Genomic DNA, 13,285 nt, shown 5'->3' with positions numbered 1-13,285 from the left:
CAGGCCTAGAAACACATTCAGATCGAAAGTGAAGAGATGGAAAAAACATTTAACATGCAAATGGAAGCAAAAAGAAAGGTGGGGTAGCAATACTTACATCAGACAAAACAGACTTTATAATATGGATAAACAAGAGACAAAGAAGGACACTACATAATCATAAACGGAACAATCCAACAATAAGATTCAAGAGTAAATATCTGTGCATCAACTATGGCAGCAGCCAAATACATAAAGCAACTATGAACAGACATAAATGAAGAAATAATAGTAATACAATAATCCTAAGAGACTTTAACACACACATCAATGGATAGATCACCCAAACAGAAATTCAACAAGAAAACAGTGGCTTTAAATGACACATTGGACTAGATGGATCTAACAGATACATTCAGAACATTTCATCCAAAGCAGTGGAATACACACTCTTTTCAATTCCATGTGGAACATTCTCCAGAAGGGATCACATGTTAAGCCACAAAATAAGTCTCAACAAATTAAAAAAGACTGAAATCGTATCATGCATCTTTTCCAATCACATCAGTATGAAACCAGAAATCATACACAAGAAAAAATCTGAAAAGAACACAAATACTTGGAGGGTAACTAAACTGCTACTGAATGATAACTGGGTCTGACAACACATCAAAGAGTAAATTAACTAAATAGAGACAAATGAAAATGAGAACACAATGGTCTAAAATCTTTCAGATGCAGGAAAAGCTGTCCTAAGAGGGAAGATTATAGCAATACAGGCCTAACTCAAGAGGTAAGAAAAATCTCAAACAACCTAACCTTACACCTAAAGGAGCTAAAAAAAGAACAAAGGCCAAAGCCAGTAGTAGTAGTAATAATAATAATAATGAAGATCAGAGCATAAATAAATGAAATAAAGACTATAAAAACAATAGAAAGAATAAATAAAACCAGGAGCTGGTTCTTTGGAAAGATAAACAAAACTGATAAACCTTTGGCCAGACTTAAAAAGAGAGAGAGAGAGAGAGAGAGAGAGAGATGACTCAAATAAAATCAGAAGTGAAGGAGAAATAACAACCGTCACCAGAGAACTACAAAGAATTTTAAGAGATTATTATAAAAAGTTTTATGCCAACAAATTAGATAACCTAGAAGAAATGGATAAATTCCTAAAAACATAAAACCTTTCTAAACTGAATCAAGAAGAAACAGAATATTTAACAGACTGATTACTAGCAATGAAATTCAATCAGTTAAAAAACAAAAAAACAAAACATCCAAAAAACCAAAAACCTCCCAATAAACAAAAGTCCAGGACCAGATGGCGTCACAGATGAATTCTACCAAACATGTTAAGAGTTAATACCTATTATTTCTCAAACTATCCCAAAAAACTAGAATAGGAAGGAAAACTTCCAAATGCATTCTAAGAGGCCGGCATTACCCTGATACCAATAACAGATAAAGGCATTACAAAACAAAACAACAACAACAACAAAAAACCTACAAAAACTAAGGCCAATATCTCTGCTGAACATAGATATAAAAATATTCAATGAAATATGAGTAAATCAAACTGAATAATACATTAAAAAATCATCCACCATAATCAAGTGGGATATATTCTAGGGATGCAAAGGTGGTTCAACATTCATCAGCCAACATGATACATTATATTAATAAAAGAATGGATAAAAACCATTTGATCATCTCAATAGTTGCAAAAAAAGCATTTGACCAAGTACAACATCCATTCGTGGTAAAAACTCTCAACAAAATAGGTTTAGAGGGAACTACCTCAACATATTAAAGGCCATGTATGAGAAACCCATAGCTAACACCATACTCAATGGTGAAAAACTAGGAGCTCTTCTTCAAAGATCAGGAACAGGACAAGCATGTTCACTCTCACCACTTTTATTCAACACAGTACTGTAAGTTCTAGCCATAGCAATCAGACAAGAAATAAAAGGCATCCAAATTGGTAAGAGGTAAAACTTCACTATTTGCAGATGACATACAGTATACAGAAAACCCTAAAGACTTCATTAAAAAAAAAAATACTAGAACTGATATGAGTTCAGTAAAGTCACAAGATATGAAATTAATATACAGAAATATATTGCATTTCTATGCACAAATAGTGAAATCGAAGAAGAAATTAGAAAAACAATCCCACTTAAAACTGTATCAAAAAGAATAAGATACCCAGGAATAAACTTAACCATGGAGGTGAAAGACCTGTACTCCCCAAACTATAAAACACCAGTGAAAGAAAAACTGAAGACAGCATAAACAAATGGAAAGATATTTCATACTCCTAGATTGAAGAATCAATGTTGTTAAAATGTCTGTATTACCCAAAGCAATCTACAGATTTAATGCTCTCCCTAGCAAAATACCGGAAATATTTTCCACAGACCTAAAACAATAAAGGACTGAAATTAATATAGAACAATAAAAGACCCCAAATAGTCAAAGCAATCTTGAAAAACAAAGCTGGAGGTATCATAATCTCAATTTTAAGATCTACTACAAAAGCTGTAGTCATCAAAACAGTATGGTACTGCACAAAAACAGACACAGAGATCGAAAGAATAGAACAGAACAGAGAGCCTGGAAATAAATCCATGTTTATATGGTCAACTACTCTACAACAAAGGAGGCAAGAATATATCATGGTGAAAAGATGGTCTTTTCAACAAATGGCGCTGGGAAGGCTGGACAACCACATGCAAAAGCCTGAAACTTGATCACTTTTCTAACATATACATACACATAAAAAAACAAACCCTCAAAATGGATGAAAGACCTAAATGTGAGACCCGAAACCATAAAAAACCAGGAGAGCACAGGCAGTAATTTCTCTGACATTAGCCACAGCAACATTTTCCTAGATAAGTCTCCTTTGGGAAGAGAAACAAAAGCAAAAATAGCTATTAGTATGAAACCAAGTAAAAACTTTTGCACAGCAAAGGAAACCAACAAAAAACCCCAAAAGGCAACCTACTGAGTGGAAGAAGATATCTGCACATAATATGTCTGTTCAGGGGTTAAGATCCAAAATATATTTTAAAAAAACTCATACAATTCAACAACAACAACAAAACAATTAAAAAATGGGCAAAGGCCTGAGACATTGTTCCAAAGAGGACATCCAGATGGCCAACAGACACATGAAAAGATGCTCAACATCACTCAACATCAGGGAAATGCAAACCAAAATCACCCTGAGTTATCACCTTACACTAGTGGGAAGGGCTGAAATTAAAAAGACAAGAAATAACAAATGTTGGCAAGGATCTAGAGAAAGATATCTTTGTGCACTGTTGGTGGGCCTATAAACTGGCATGGCCACTGTGGGTGAGAGTATAAGGGTGCCTCAAAAATTAAATACAGAAATACTATATGATCCATTAATTTCAGTAATGGGTATTTACCCAAAGAAAACCAAAACACTAATCTGAAAAAACATATATGCAGCCATTTGTTTTCTGAAGCATTATTTACAAGAGCCAAGATATGGAAGCAACCTAAGTGTCCATCAATACACAGATACACACCCACATACAAGCTGGAATATTATGCAGGCACAAACAAGGATGTGATCATGCCATTTCAGACAATGTGGTTGGACCTAGAGGATACTATGCTAAGTGAAATAAGTCAAACTGAGAAAGACAAATATCCTATGACTCCATTCATAAGTGGAATCTAGAAAAAAAAAAACCTACACACAAATGAGTAAACAACAAAAAGCAGAATCAGACCTATAAATACAGAGTACTGGTGGCTGCCAGAGGAGAAGGTGGGGCACTGGGAAAAATGGGTGAAGGGGAGAGGGAGATAAAGGCTTCCAGCTATGCAATGAATAAGTCACAGGAATAAAAGGCAAAGTATAACAAAAACAGTCAATGATCTAGTAACAGAAACATAATGGGATGATATAACAACCAGATGATGGCTATGCTTGTATTAACTGGTAAAATGTATAAACTTGCCAATTCACTAAGTTATACACTTGAAAACAGTGTAGAATTGTGTATCAACTATACTTCAAAAACTTTTTGTTTTTAAAAACAAAAGAGTACATTTATTGCAATGAGTACTGAGTAGTGTATAGAACTGCTGAATCACTATGTTGTACACCTTAAAGTAATTGAACACTGTATGTTAATTATACTTCAATAAGGAAAAAAAAATCACCCATCCCATGTAGCCTAAGGACTCTACTTCTGAGAAATTATTTCAAGGAAATTATCTGAAATGATGGTAAAGACTTACTTATAAATATATTCAATGAGTATTATTTGTAATATAAAAATAGAAACAGTAAATGGGAAATAATTATGTGAATTATGGTAAGCTTATTTGTAACTGTTAAACAGCTATTAGAATAGCTTTTCTTAATAATACAAGGGATTGCTTAGACTAAAGTATTAAATTAAAAAATCAGTAGTTAAGCACAGTCTCAACACAAGGCACAAAGTTTTTCTTTAGATATAACTATGACAAAAATGTTATTGGTGAGTGGAAAAAAATTGTGAATTATTTTTCTGCTTTATACTTTTCTGTGCAATTTTTCTTCAGTGAACATGAATTACTTTTCCAATAGGAAAAACAAAAAATGAAATGAAGTTATTGTATTTATCAAATATGCCAACTTCTCCATCTGTGAAATTTTAGTCATTTTCATTTTATATTCTACATTCTCTATAAAAGTTCTATTATTTTCTAAAATGTAAACATTAATGAAAAGACTACACACAGAAATGTTTCCAACAAAGTAAAAAATAATGAATACAAAAGTAACAATATATAAAGTACAAATTTGTACAGAAAACAAGGGATTAAATGCAGAAGCAGAAATGAAATAGCGTTAAGCTGATGGATGAAAGATATTTTTTCACTTTTCAAAATGCAATTTAGTGGTAATATTATCCTGTCTTTTTGATAATTTAGCAAAAACTGCTTTTCACTTCTCATCAAAGAAATATTCATTTCATGCACTTAAAGAAACCACGACAAAAGTGGCTTTGGAGGACTTAAAGGGAAATTACACAACCGGAGCAGTACTTCTAGTAACAAATCCGAAGGGATTAACACGTCAGTTGTCTCAGGTAATATTTGCTTCAGCACTATTTACCACTAGTATACTAATTGTATACAGTCCTTCTGAAGTACCAAAGTGCATTACCATACAGTCAGATCTTCCAAGATTAAACGCTAAATGTTTAATCTTGGAACTTTACAAGCTTATACATTAAATCATAGGAGGAATCAGAACATTTGACCAACAAGTCAATGTGATTGAGTGACCACAAAGAAAGGGTTTCTGAAAGCAGTGTAAGTCAGCAGTAAAACTAACAGGGAGCGCTCTAGTTCTCTTGTAAGTATACATAAATTACAATTTTTTTCCAATTTAAAATTGACTTTCTTTTTTAAAAAGATTTTATTTATTTACTTGAGTGAGAGAGAAAAAGAGAGAGCATGAGCGAGGGAGACGAGAGGCAGAGGAGAAGGGAAAGAGCATCTCCAGCAGACTCCCTGCTGAGCACAAAGACCGACTCAGGCTCCATCTCAGACGACCCGAGCTAAAATCAAGAGGCGGACACTTAACTGACTGAACCACCCAGGCACCCCAAAATTCACTTTTAAAAATGTAAGAATTTATACAATGCAATAAATCTTCATGAAGATTTTATTTCACTTTCCCAATGGTGGGTAAGGAAAACAGACCAGAGAAAAGTAAATGTCATTACATTCTTAGATACATAGAAATTGAACTCAGGACTATTAAGATTATGAAAGAAATGATTAAAAAATATTCTCCTATCTTAAAAATTATTTAAACAAATCATCAAAAATAACAACTCAATTTTTAAAATGGGCCAAGGGTGTCTAGGTGGCTCAGTTCATTAAACAGCTGCCTTCAGCTCAGGTCTTGATCCCAGAATCCCAGGATTGAGTCTCAAGTTAGGGTCCCTGCTTAGTGGGAAGTATGCTTCTCTGACCCTCCTCTGGCTTGTGCTTTCTCTCTCAAATAAGTAAAATCTTACAAACAAACAAAAAAAACCAAAATGGTCCAAAGGACCAAAAAATTCACAAAAGAAGTAACAATCATCTTATAAAATCATGCACTCAAAGTAAACAAAAAACTGTAAAACCAGAAATGTTAACTAAAATAAAAAATATTATTCTCCTCTATCAAACAGGTAATATTTAGAAAAATAATATTCCTGGTAAATGATTTCTTCCTGGTGAAAATTAACAGGTGTGACTTTTCTAGAGGATAATTTGGCATCTCATGCCGTAAATTGTAGATGTAAGAACACATTCCTTGACCCAAGAATTCCACTGCCATGGGATTACCCTCAGGGAATAATCAGTTAAATGCACAAAGATAAAGATATATTTATGCTCTCCTAAATATGACCTTGGGGAAACAGCAAAAGAGAAAAAATCTAAATGTTCAATAACAGGAAATTGATGAAATAAAATGCGATCATATGTAAGAATGCTATTTAACGATGCTTCAGAATTTTTTTTTTTAAACTCAGGGAAATAGTAACACATTAAGTAAAAAAAAAAACCACATGTATAGATGATATCAATTTCATTACTAACATATAAAATATATGGGAATAATGAAAAGGATATGAACCAAATATTAATAGTGGTGATCTCTTGGTCTGAATGGTGAGTTTTTCAATAATATCTACAATAAACAAGCATACTTTTATAACTGAAGGAAAAAACACATAAGTACTATGTTTATCTTAGAGAAGAAGTTAAAACAAATTCTAGCATTTTTCAGTCTAATTCATCTAAGAATTATCACTTTAACTGTTTAAAAACATTTTAAAATTTTCTAAATGAAGAGTTTTTGATCCCAAATTGTAACTGTCTTTCATTCTTCCAATAATCTCAAACTGGATATAGGGGCTATTTCTACTCGAAGAGTGGGAAAGCATTCTCCATAAATGTTCTAAATAAGGGCCTAGAAATTAAAAACTTTCTTCAGAAAATATGGTGGCAGAAGATAGAAGAAGTGCTACGTACACTAAATAGGAAAGAATGGTCGTCTGGTGAATTTCTGGAATCCAGTTGGCTCCAAGGAAACGGACTCTACCTTTACCAGTGGCCCATAAGTCAAATGTCATCATATGAATCCAGGAAAGGAGGCCAGTTTCAGTTATTTCCAAATAAATGTTTCTTTAATTGCCAGATATTGAGATAGAATTTCCCAGTGGAATCAAAATCAGAACGCATTAAACTCTGTTAAAGTTAAAAATTTCTACAGAATATTAAAATTTACACAACTCTTATTTTGGATTTTGTCCCCAGCCACTCCCTAAAAGAACAGATCGTTTTGAGCAATATTTAGCAGAATAATTTGTCAAATATTATTTGTCTGGGGTGCCAAGAAAGTAGAGAACAGTTTCTAATATAACACATATATCCATGACAAATATAATTTTCATATCAACACACTATAAAGACCATGCTTAGGCCCAGAAACAAATAACAGTGACTAAGTTATCTGATAACCAGTCCTCCTGTTGTACATAACATAGTTGTTTCTTGAAATATGGGATATTTCAGAGCACAAGATTAATACCAAGACTACTGAGGAGTACTAAAACTTTAGAGCAAAATATTAAATTCAAATGTATTACAAAAATAAGTTCTCCTCAAGAAACACTGTAATAAGGATATAATATTTTTTGTTTCCTCGCTCTAAGAATGCAATTTTGCTATTTTATTTGGAAAGCTTTAAAAATACGTAACATTTTAAGGTAGTGAAGAATTATGCCTAAACCTAAAAACCCAAAATGCACACAGAAAGCTTTTCAGTGAACAAAAGCAGTCTTCAGAATGTCCATGCTATCAGTTCTGCATTCCAGGTTCTCTTAAGGATAAGTAAGTAGCCCAACACCAACATGCCATTTTATTTCATTTTTTTAAAAGAGTTGATTTATTTGTCAGAGAGAGAGAGAAAAAAAAAGAGAGAGCATGCACACACAAGCAGGGTGAAAGTCAGGCAGAGAGAGAAGCAGACTCCCTGTTGAGCAGGAAGCCTGACATGGCACTTGATCCCAGAACCCTGGGATCATGACCTGACCTGAAGGCAGAGGATTTACTGACTGAGCCACCGAGGCACCCCCCCAACATGCCATTTTAATAAGGTAATTTTCAGAACCTCTGTGAAATAGCTTTAAGAGTCTATGGACCACATGCTTATATGCTCTTTAGCTAAGCAATGCAAGAGGTCTGGTATTGAGGAAAATAAGATGGTCACCGAAAAGATCTGAAAACAACTAATGGTTATCTTGGGGTGTTGATCTTATGGGTAATTTTTTTCATTTACCTATACTTTAAAATTTTTCAATAATAAATGTATCAGTTTGATAATATACATTATTCTTTAGTGCAACAATAGTATCTTCTCACTTGACAACTTCCTTTCTAGGAATTTACCTTCAAACCCACTCCCTCTTCTTGCCGCCTGCTCTCGAAAAAACAGCAGAGTTACATATGCAAATATTATTCAGATTATTTACTATACGTGAAAACTGGAAATGTTTAGTAATAAGAAAATTGTTCAGTAAGATAGAATTCATTTACAAGGTGGAACACTACGCAGCTATTTTTTAATATAAGGTACTTTTAATGTATATATATTTTTAAAGATTTTATTTATTTATTTGACAGACAGAGATCACAAGTAGGCAGAGAGGCAGGCAGAAGAGAGAGGAGGAAGCTGGCTCCCTGCTGAGCAGAAAGCCCCATGTGGGACTCGATCCCAGAACCCTGGGCTCACGACCTGAGCTCAAGGCAGAGGCTTTAACCCACTGAGCCACCCAGGCGCCCCGATATATATATATATATTTTAATATGAGGTAATATAAGGTACTTCTGTACCTTATAAAGATATGTAATAAGCAAAATATGCTATACAATAAGTGTAAAAAAATGTAATATATGTAAGTGTATACAGCATGTGATTTCATCTGTGGAAAATAATAATGAAAAAAAAGACCAGAGGGAAATATGCCATGAGAATGATTTACTCCCATTGGTGGAGGAAATGCCCATGTACTTTTTGTGCACTACACTCTTCTTTACATGTTTTATAGTAAGACTCTTTAACAGAAAACAAAAACAAAAACAACTTATGGGCACAAATGACTTTTTCGGAATTTTATTCAACAGACAAAAACCAACAAAAAACTAGCCATCCAACTATAAGGAAGAAATTCTTTGCTAGTACAGTTTTGATAAAATAAAACACTACTCAAGGACAGCCACAGCATAGCAAACTAGCAACCACTATTGCCTAAAATAGTTTAACAGTTTAAATGCTATTATTCTTTTCCCATTATGCTAATTTTATAAAATTAGCTACTCTAATTCATAAACCACAAACCAACACTACAAAGCTTTTCCGAAGTATTATATTAGGAAGCTGGATTCTACCACCACCTGCCTTCCCTTTTGTGTGCAAAATTTATATAGAGATCTAACATGAGAATACAGCTTCAGATGATGATGTAATTATAATTCTTAAACAATGTTAAGCTATTTGATAGATTAGACCACAATGAAGATCTCCTTTTGTGTACTGATTTTTTTTTTTTTCCTAAAAGGCAAACAGTCTTGGATCTCCCAATCTCTGTAGAAAATGCATCATTCTTCAGTGATTCAGAATAAGAGACAGAGAAGAGCCAAGTAAAAATAACAGGGTCTAGTTGTTTACCACACAGTTGTTCAAAATAAGCCCTAAAATTTGTCTTGGGTTCAAACTTGGGGAAAAAAACCTCTAAGTTTTAAAACACAAACTTAGGGGCGCATGGGTGGCTCAGTGGGTTAAAACCTCTGCTTTTGGCTCAGGTTATGATCCCAGAGTCCTGGGATCAAGCCCCTGCATCGGGCTCTCTGCTCTGCAGGGAGCCTGCTTCCTCCTCTCTCTCTCTCTCTGCCTGCCTCTCTGCCTACCTGTGATCTCTATCAAATACATAAATAAAGTCTTAAAAAAAAAAACACACAAACTTACATTGATGTTAAACACACTATATTGAGGAAATTTCTGTAGGAAGCATAATCATGATATTTAGCTGATATTGTTCTTTATACCACTTTAATTGTTCTCTCTGTAATACCGCTGTATGCTCAGCAATGCAAACTTAAAATAAGATTAACACTTTAAGGTTTCCACTAGCCATCTTATTTATAGTATTTGGGATAGTTGTATCCATTGAAGACTGAAATACTTATCCAGACAATGAATGAAGATCATAAGCACTGCTTTAAAAATCCTCATTAGTAGTATACTTTAAGAAATAATTCTAGAGGTACTATTGCTAAACAATTCTTAATGCAAATTACCACGAAGTTTCACAGAGCAAACTCTGCAAAACTTCAGATCTATAAGAACTTTTCTCTTTGTTAATTACCCTGCTATTTCCCTCATTCCTCTCAATTTTAACATTTCCACTCACACCATATTATCGGGGACACTCACCCATCTTAAACTAACATTATTTCTTTTTATATGTTAAAGACACCTTCTTTTGAAAAGCAAAGGGGAATGGGGTCTACGGACTAGAAATTTAGCTTTCAAATTAAATCATGTCTCACATGTATCGTAGGATCTGAGTGATCTGACCTGTGCCTTCAATTACAAATGCATTGATCTTGATACCTGATGGCCAAACCACGATACTACTCCACAGTGCCCCCTAGCTTCACCAGATGTATCAGTTTAAAAGAGACGGTTTGAACCGTCAACCTCAAGAGAAAGTGTCACTCAATATCAGCTCACCTAAACAATTCTTAAATAGATAACCTAATACCTAAATTTGGACTAATAAGTAGCAGCTGAATTAATTAAATCTTGTGACCAATACTGATAAAAGCTTATGAGAAAAAAAATTATGAACTAATGGGTTTGGAATTCAACCACATAAAAATGTTCAAAAGTTCTGTAAGAAGCTTTCTTTAATCCACAATCTGTTTGATTTTTAGAGTCATTAAGCAAGGACTCATATAAAAATACGCATTAAAAATACCTTCTTTTATGCAGTTTATGGGGAAACAGCATGGCATTAGGCCATGGTTCTTTAGAGGAATGGAATAAATTTCTTCATTTTTAGAAATGCTGAGATCAAGATTAAGTAATCTCACTATAGGCACATTATTTATCATTAAAAACTCAGTATAATTGTGAACAAAGGTAAATTTGTGAGAGAAAATTTGTAACCTTGGTCCTGATGCTATAAAATAAGTCTGATTTGGAATGCCTCACCATTAGCAGGGGAGGACAAAAAGTGAAGATGACGCAATGACATGTGCCCCTACTTTTTGGAAATGGATTCCTTCACATTAAGCAAAACTTCCAAGAACAGAAGCAACAGAAATCACTCAAGTTTTCAAATGTCCTACACCTCCCATAGCCATTATGAAAATCCATTCCTAGGTTACTGCATATTCAAACTCTAACACATTTGCAATAAAAAGGGGGAAAAAACTGAATAGGATGAAAACTAGGGGAAAGAAAAACCCGAAAAAGGACGAAACTCCAGAACAACTGCAAGAAGGCAGGGTAGAGTACGTCAAAAACACAAGGTTTTATTCCAAAGAATAGTTTTGTTTCTACTGATTTTTTCTGAAGTATTTAATTTGCACGTCTTAAAATAGAGACCCTGAGGAGAGCAGCTTGAGGCAGTGAAAGGAAGGGGGGCGGGTTAGGTAAGAAGAGAGACTTGGGAGAAAATATGTACGGTGCATCAGAATGTGCAGTGGAGTGGGGGATGCTGGCTTCACCGCCAGGAAGCAGTTGAGGGCTTTTGGAGTAGAGAAGCCGAACCAGATGTGGCTTCAGGAACGCGCATTCGCCGCCAGAACGCACACCTGGTCAGGGGACCACCTGAGCGAAGCGAGACCGAGCCACCAACCGTGCAAGCGCAGAGATGACCATTTTAACCCGTTCTATTGTCTGGAGTATTAGATGGAAATGCCTCAGGCACGAGATCAAGCTAGCCTGACACCAAATCAAGAGACGCTGTCGGGCAAAAGGAGACACAGACGATGGACAATGGCCGTCCGGGCATTCCCGGCCGCGGGGCCCCTTCCCCGAGGGGCCAGGGAGGGGCGCAGCGGTCGCGGGGGCCGCGCGATGCCCCGTCCCGGAGTCCGAGCGCAGGCGGCCCCCTCCCCGGGGCTGGCGACGTCCCTCCTCGCGCGGCCCGGGAGCACCCAGACTTCCCCTCCCACCCCTCCCACCCCACCCCCAGCTGAAAGCTGGGAAGACGCGGAACTTGGGCTCCGGAGCGGAGGCCACAGATCAGGTCACGGCCCGGGTGGGAGGCTCTGGGAGAAATTCCGTGTGGCCACCGGGGGTGGCGTAGAGAAGGCAAAGCCCCGGCCGGTCGGGTTTCCAACTGGACGACACTCGGGGCCAGATGACCGGGCCCCGAGCCCTTCGGCGCTCACCGACCCCCCTGCAGCTCCCGGGTCCTCACAGTCCCAGGCCCCTCGCCTCAGCCAGAGACCCAGCCTCTCCGCTAGACCCAGCAACCCACCCCCCCAACCCCGCTGCAGCCGCCCCTCCCGGCCAACAGCTCCTCTCTGCCGGACCCTCGCCCCGGACGCTCCCGCCGAGCCCCGGGCCGCACCTCCGTCTTGGTGATCCGGTGCCGCCCCAGCTTCACCACGGCGAAGTTACCCTTGCCCAGCGTGCCCTCGATGTCGTAGAACCCCACCCGGACCGGCCCGCGCTGCAAGTGCTTCGGGCCATCCGCCATGACCATGCTGGGCCCCGCTGCCAGACTCGGCGGACTGGAGCGCGGGCTGGCGGGCCGGCGGCGCTGCTGGGCTCCGGCGACGCCGCTCGGCTCGCTCCTCCGCTCGGTCCCTCCCGCTCGGCTGGGCCCAGCCAGGCGCGCGCCGCCGCTGACGTGCGCCGACGTCAGGGGGCCGGGGCAGGGAGGCGGGGGCGGGACCGGGCCGCGATTGGTCACCATGGCGACCGGAGCACCGCCGACGTCGGCGGCTGGGAGGGAGGGAGCGAGGGAAGACGGGAGGGGCCTGGACGGCGCGTTCTTTCCGGACTCAGGCACCCCGGGTTCGCCGCCGCCTCGCGGCTGCCAGGGGCGGGGTCACCCCCCGGCCCGCCCCGTTCCTCGGCCACCCCAGCCGAAGGGCAAGAGCGAGCCCTGGTGGGCGGAACGGAGGGGTGCAGCGACCTGGTCGTCTCCTTGCCTCGTCCGGGCGGTCTCCGCCTACCTGAGGGCCTTCCCGCCAA

General features: G+C 38.2%; 1 protein-coding gene across 4 annotated transcripts in view; it reads right to left on the bottom strand.

The window, feature by feature from the left end:
* SIK2 (salt inducible kinase 2) overlaps positions 1-12,963 on the bottom strand; it is a 125,748-nt gene extending 112,785 nt beyond the window's left edge. For 3 of the 4 annotated variants that reach the window (XM_032358852.1, XM_032358853.1, XM_032358854.1), the window contains exon 1: positions 12,657-12,961. In XM_032358852.1, the coding sequence (XP_032214743.1) occupies positions 12,657-12,791 (135 nt within the window). In that variant the 5' untranslated portion in view covers positions 12,792-12,961. Of the gene's footprint in view, positions 1-12,656 lie in introns of all 4 variants that reach the window. The other variant, XM_032358851.1, reaches the window with a different exon arrangement.
* Between the last annotated feature and the right edge of the window lie 322 nt (positions 12,964-13,285).

This window comes from Mustela erminea, chromosome 9 (assembly GCF_009829155.1).
Source record: "Mustela erminea isolate mMusErm1 chromosome 9, mMusErm1.Pri, whole genome shotgun sequence".
In the NCBI taxonomy this organism is placed as follows: Eukaryota; Metazoa; Chordata; class Mammalia; order Carnivora; family Mustelidae; genus Mustela; species Mustela erminea.
This window is presented reverse-complemented; position numbering and strand designations above follow the sequence as displayed.